General features: G+C 35.9%; 1 protein-coding gene across 1 annotated transcript; it reads left to right on the forward strand.

The window, feature by feature from the left end:
- Window positions 1-454: 454 nt before the first annotated feature.
- On the forward strand, window positions 455-1,371 carry LOC144645604 (adenosine receptor A2b-like). Its single transcript, XM_078505173.1, has one exon. It carries the CDS (start codon window positions 456-458, stop codon window positions 1,338-1,340), a length of 885 nt encoding a protein of 294 aa, XP_078361299.1. The 5' UTR covers window position 455; the 3' UTR covers window positions 1,341-1,371.
- The last annotated feature ends 4,637 nt before the right edge of the window (window positions 1,372-6,008 follow it).

Consider the following 6,008-nt stretch of genomic DNA (forward strand, 5'->3'; position numbering starts at 1 on the left):
ATTAAGCAATAAACAGCATCAAATGACGCATGTACTGCGACTGAAACATACACAATTTGCAGTGATGATTTTCAATTTATTTATTGTTTTGTATTTCTGATAATAAGGATTGAGAGTTAAGCATTAAATACTATTTTTCTGTAACTACTTTAGCATGCAAAATTGTCATGCAAATTTCAATTCGGCATCTTATTTCTAATTTTCATTTTTAATACAAGAAAGCGCTTCTGCAAAAACATCATAGTTATACTTTTGTCCTCATAACAATGGGTATAATGACAAACTATTTGGGCCTTCTTATAAAAAAGCGTCATGGATTCGATATTCCTTTTCACAAAAAACAGATGGTAAGCTTTGTGCGCGCATTAATTAATCCTAGAAAGAAAGAAGACTTAAGTGTCTAGGGAGCAATTTAACGTTCAGCGAGTTTTTTTTTTTTTGTAAAGTTTAATATAATGGATAAAGCTGATGTCCTCTATCCATCGTACATCGCCAATTGTGTCTTGAACGCCTTCTCATCCTACACCGCCATCATGTTGAACATTGTCACAATTCACGCGATGAGAAAAACGTCGTCCTTGCCAAAGCCTGTAAAAACATTGCTCCTAAGTCTTGCTGTTTCTGATCTTGGTGTTGGTTTAGTGGTGCAACCTTACTACATTGCATTGATAATCAAGTGGTTACAGAATAACACTGAAAGCAATCCAATTTATATTATTGAGACTGCCTACGTAATTAATGTGTTTTATGACGCTTCCTTCTTTAGCGTCTTAGCCATAAGTGTAGACAGATTCTTGGCAATTCATCTTCATCTCAGATATCAGGAACTTGTGACTCACAAGCGCGTTGTTGCTGCGGTGATCTTAATATGGGCTTTTAGTGTAATTATTTCGTTATTCGGAAAGATGTTTACGAACATACCTTCCCTGAGGGTAGTTCTCGCAATCATTTTCAGTCTTTGTTTAATGTCTACAACAATTATATACTACAAGATTTATGTCGCCGTAAGACGCCATACAAACCAAATTCAAGCCCTGCAGGTACAGCAAGGAACACAAAATGACGAAATGACAAATTTTGCTAGGCTTAGAAAATCTGCAATCGGTACGTTTTTCGTATATGTCGTGTTTTTGGTTTGCTATTTACCAGCATATTGTTCGTGGTTTGCCCACCTTATAGTCTCTGAACCAAACACCACAATGGAGCAGTCAATACTGTACGCATCGACTCTGGTATTTCTTAACTCATCTTTGAACCCTATTATTTACTGTTGGAAGATGAGACACATTCGACACGCTATCATGGACATACTGCGAAATATATTTGCACGCCACAACTAAGGAACGTTTTAGTAAAATGAACAGCGATATAAGAAAGAAAAACTAATTGATAGTTGTTTAATGTACTGTCGTTTTTGGTTTCTGTATTCTTTATTCCTATTTAACAGTTTCATCTAATAAAAATAATAAACCATGTAAAACTGCTTCATTTTTTGACGGCGGCAAGTATTGCTAGAATATTCGTATGCCTTGCCCAGTCTTTACTGGAGTGCCTTAAAACACGGAAACAGCTGTGCTTCGAGGGATCTTCTAATTCAGCTACCGTTTTTCTTTCTTCATTTTCAAATTCCAATTAGACGAGGAAATCCGCATTGTCAATGTGGCTTTCCTTTTTAAGGACCTTCAAGCATAGTATTGTACCTGTTCTTATTAACAGATATTTTAGAACAGTTTATAAAGATGGGTCAAACATTTCCGACTAAAAAGTTCCCCAGAGTTCTAAATATTGTCTAAAGGTCGAGAATTTTCTGAATATTCTTTTAGGAATTTCGCCGTTTTCCGAAGACTTCCGAAGATTTGCGAGGAAGATCCGAATATGTAATGATATAAGTATCAGGTATCAAAAATGCCTTACATTCCTATTACACAGTCAGAAAATAGTATCAGCACTTCGAAACTAGCATTTTCTACAAAACTGGAACCCATTTCTGTATATTGTGCAACCCTAGCTTACTAAAACTAAGAAATGAAAGCTCACTGCAAGCAAACCAGAGTGGAACGAACCGCAAACACACTGGAGAGCTTGGGTTCCAGTATCCCAGTGGATTTTGGGAGCTAAGTCAGCTTTTTTCCCTGACCGTGTGTGAACCGAGTCTTGCCATTACGGACAGTCACCAAAACTTCATTATCTTTCAATGAAACAATTTGAAAATACATTTTTAATTTTTCAAGGGTGCCAAAGTTCATTAAAAAAACTGAATCTGGAAATATCTTTTAACAGACTGATCGAAGTTACAAGTTTGTTTTTTTTTCCTGAGCAACTTCTCATATCTAGTCTGCAAAATCCTGGTAACCAATATTTTATTTATTCTCGGAAAAATTGCGCACCTAAAAGAGCTTCATTGCAGAATCTCTTTATAGAAATTATGCTTTATATTTCAAAGTTCTTATTATAAAAATGATTTTTGCCATATAAGGAGAATTTTTTTACGTTTTATGGGCCGGGGCGAGCCCTCACTTTAGGGAAGGGGAATTTTTTAAGGCCGTTTACAATAACTTGCGAGTTCAAGTGAATTAATTAATGTATATTCCAGAATAACGTGTGAATACTTATTTTCAGTGTCATTTAACATCACGTTGCCAAAGATTGAAGAAAACCACAGCTGCTAGGGTATCAGAGTTCTCCAGGGTTAACCAAATATACCTTAATATGTTTTATTTTCTTTAGGGTTCGTCTCGCGAGTCTTCAAGATTTGCGAATAAGGCCCTTTAGCTTCGTTTGTTAACTGTCCATTTCAGATCGTGTAAAGCCCTCTTGAGACCTGTTTCTAAAAAAAATGTATTTCCGTGATCTTGTTGACATTACGTTTTGCCAGATTTCTTCAAAATGTGAACTGTTATCCTATTGACAAAAGAAAAAATTTATGCTACCATGGATACCAAAATTGACAACTTAAAACTAGCACTAGCTATCTGCGGGCCAGTCCAAACGTAAAAGCACAAAGTTAAAAAATAAATATTGTTTTTAATTATTCAGTGTTTTCATTGTTTTGTAATTGTTTTCTTGCACGCAGGGAAAATCCTCTCTGAATATTCAAGCAATAAAAATCAGTTAATGAGCAAAATGTTCCACATTGAAAATGGCCAGTTTGGGCACTTATAAAATCATTAACAAAATTTTATTGTTTTTATATTCATGCCGTTATACCTCTGACAAAAGGGGGAATTTCCGGTCAATAAAAACGCATCCAAAGAGTGTGACTTGGTGTCTACTGTGTGCAAGTCATGACGTCAAAAGTCTTTTTGCACGCAGAGAAAATCCTCTCTGAATATTCAAACAATAGAAATCCGTTAATGAGAAAAATGGGCCTTTGGAAATGGCCAGTTTGGTCTTTTTTGAACTAATTAACAATTTTCTATTGTGTCAATATTCATCGCTTAATATCTCCGTCAAAAGGAGGATTTCCCGGTCAATTGTGGGCGCGTTCGAAAGAGTATGACTCCGTGTCTATAATGTGTACCTCATGACGTCACAAGTCTTTTGCACGAAGAGAAAATCATCTCCGAATATTCAAACAATAGAAATCCGTAAATGAGCAAAATGATCCACCTTGAAAATGGCAAGTTTTGGCACTTTTAAACTCATTTACAAATTTCTGTTGTTTCAATATTCATGCCTTTATATCTCCGTCAAAAGGGGAATTTCCCGGTTAATTAAGGGCGCGTTCGAAGGAATGTAGCCCCGTGTCTCTTGTGTGCAAGTCGTGACGTCAAAAGTATTTTGCACTCAGAGAAAATCCTCTCTGAATATTGAAACAATAGAAATCCGTTAATGAGCAAAATGTAAACTTTGAAAATGGCCAGTTTGGGCACTTTTGAACTCATTAACAAATTTGTATTGTTACAATATTCATACCTAAATATTTCCGTCAAAAGGGAGATTTCTCGATCAATTGCGGGCGCGTTTGAAAGAGTGTGACACCGTGCCTTTTGTGTGCATGTCATGACGTCACAAGTCTTTTGCACGCTAAGAAAATCTTCTCTGAATATTCAAACAATAGAAAACCGTTAATGAGCAAAATGGTCCACTTTAAAAATGGACAGTTTGGGCACTTTTGAACTCGTTAACAAATTTGTATTGTTTCAATATTCATGCCTTAATATCTCCGTCAAAAGGGGGATTTCATGGACAATTGTTGGCGCGTTCGAAAGAGTGTGACATCCATGTCTATTGTGTGCAAGTCATGACGTCACAAGTCATTTGCACGTTGAGAAAATCCTCTCTGAATATTGAAACAATAGAAATCCATTAATGAGCAAAATGGTCCACTTTAAAAATGGCCAGTTTGGGCACTTTTGAACTCATTTACAAATTTCTATTGTTTCAATATTTATGCCTTAATATCTCCGTCAATATGCATTTTTTTCCAGTCAATTGAAAGCGCGTTTGAAAGAGTTTTACTTCGTGTCTATTGTGTGTAGGTCATGACGTCACAATTCTTTTGCACGTGAAGAAAATCCTCTCTGAATATTCAAACAATAGAAATCCGTTAATAAGCAAAATGGTCCACTTTGAAAATGGCCAGTTTGGGCATTTTTGAACTCATTACCAAATTTCTATTGTTTTAATATTCATGCCTTAATATCTCCGTCAAAAGGGGGATTTCCTGGACAATTGTTGGCGCGTTCGAAAGAGTGTGACATCCATGTCTATTGTGTGCAAGTCATGACGTCACAAGTCATTTGCACGTTGAGAAAATCCTATCTGAATATTCAAACAATAGAAATTCGTTAATAAGCAAAATGTTCTACTTGGAAAGTCCTCAGTTTGCTTACTTTTAAACTAATTAACAAATTTTAATTGTTTTAATATGCATGCCTAAATATCTTCATCAAAAGGGGGATTTTCCGAACAATTAAAAGCGCGTTTGAATTTTGCACGTCACAAGTCTTTTGCACGCAGAGAAAATCCTCTCTGAATATTCAAACAAAAGAAATCCGTTAATGTGCAAAATGGTTCAGTTTGGAAATGGTCAGTTTGGGCACTTTTGAACTCATTCACAAATTTCTTTTGTTTCAATATTCATGCCTTAATATCTCAGTAAAAATGGGAATTTCCCAGTCAATTATGGGCGCGTTTAAAAGAGTGTGACTCCATGTCTATTGTGCGCAAGTCATGACGTCTCAAGTCTTTTGCACGCACAGAAAATCCTCCCTGAATGATCAAACAATAGAAATCATTTAATGAGCAAAATCGTCCACTTTGAAAATTGTCAGTTTGGGCAGTTTTGAACTCATTAACAAATTTCTATTGTTTCAATATTCATGCCTTAATATCTCCGTCAAAAGGGGGATTTCCCGGTCAATTGTGCCCGCGTTTGAAAGAGTGTAACTCCGTTCCTATTTTGTGCAAGTCATGGTGTCACAAGACTTTTGTAGGTGGAGAAAATCCTCTTTGAATATTCAAACAAAAAAAATACGTTAAAGAGCAAAATAGTCCACTTTGAAAATGTCCAAATTCGGCACTTTTGAACTCATTAACAAATTTGTATTGTTTCAATATTCATACCTTAATATCTCCAATAAAAGGGGGATTTCCCGATCAGTTGAGTGTGCGTTCGAAAGAGTGTGACACCGTACCTTTTGTGTGCATGTCATGACGTCACAAGTCTCTTTCACAGAAAGAAAATCCGTTAATGAGCAAAATGGTCCACTTTGTAAATGGCCAGTTTGGGCACTTTTGAACTCATTAACAAATTTCTATTGTTTCAATATTCATGCCTTAATTTCTCCAACAAAAGGGTGATTTCCCGATCAGTTGTCGGCGAGTTCGAAAGATTGTGACTCCGTGTCTATTGTGTGCAAGTCATGACGTCACAAGTCTTTTGCACGCAAAAAAATTCCTCTCTGAATATTCAATCAATAGAAACCGTTTAATAATAAGTAAAATGGTCCACTTTGAAAATGGCTAGTTTGGGCATTTTTGAACTCATTAACAAATTTCTATGG

This window comes from Oculina patagonica, chromosome 3, assembly GCF_052425735.1.
Source record: "Oculina patagonica isolate OP01 chromosome 3, crgOcupat, whole genome shotgun sequence".
Lineage (NCBI taxonomy): Eukaryota > Metazoa > Cnidaria > Anthozoa > Scleractinia > Oculinidae > Oculina > Oculina patagonica.

Excerpts from the sequence above, each read along its gene's own strand:
- LOC144645604 (XM_078505173.1), top strand. The coding sequence starts at position 456 with ATGGATAAAGCTGATGTCCTCTATCCATCGTACATCGCCAATTGTGTC.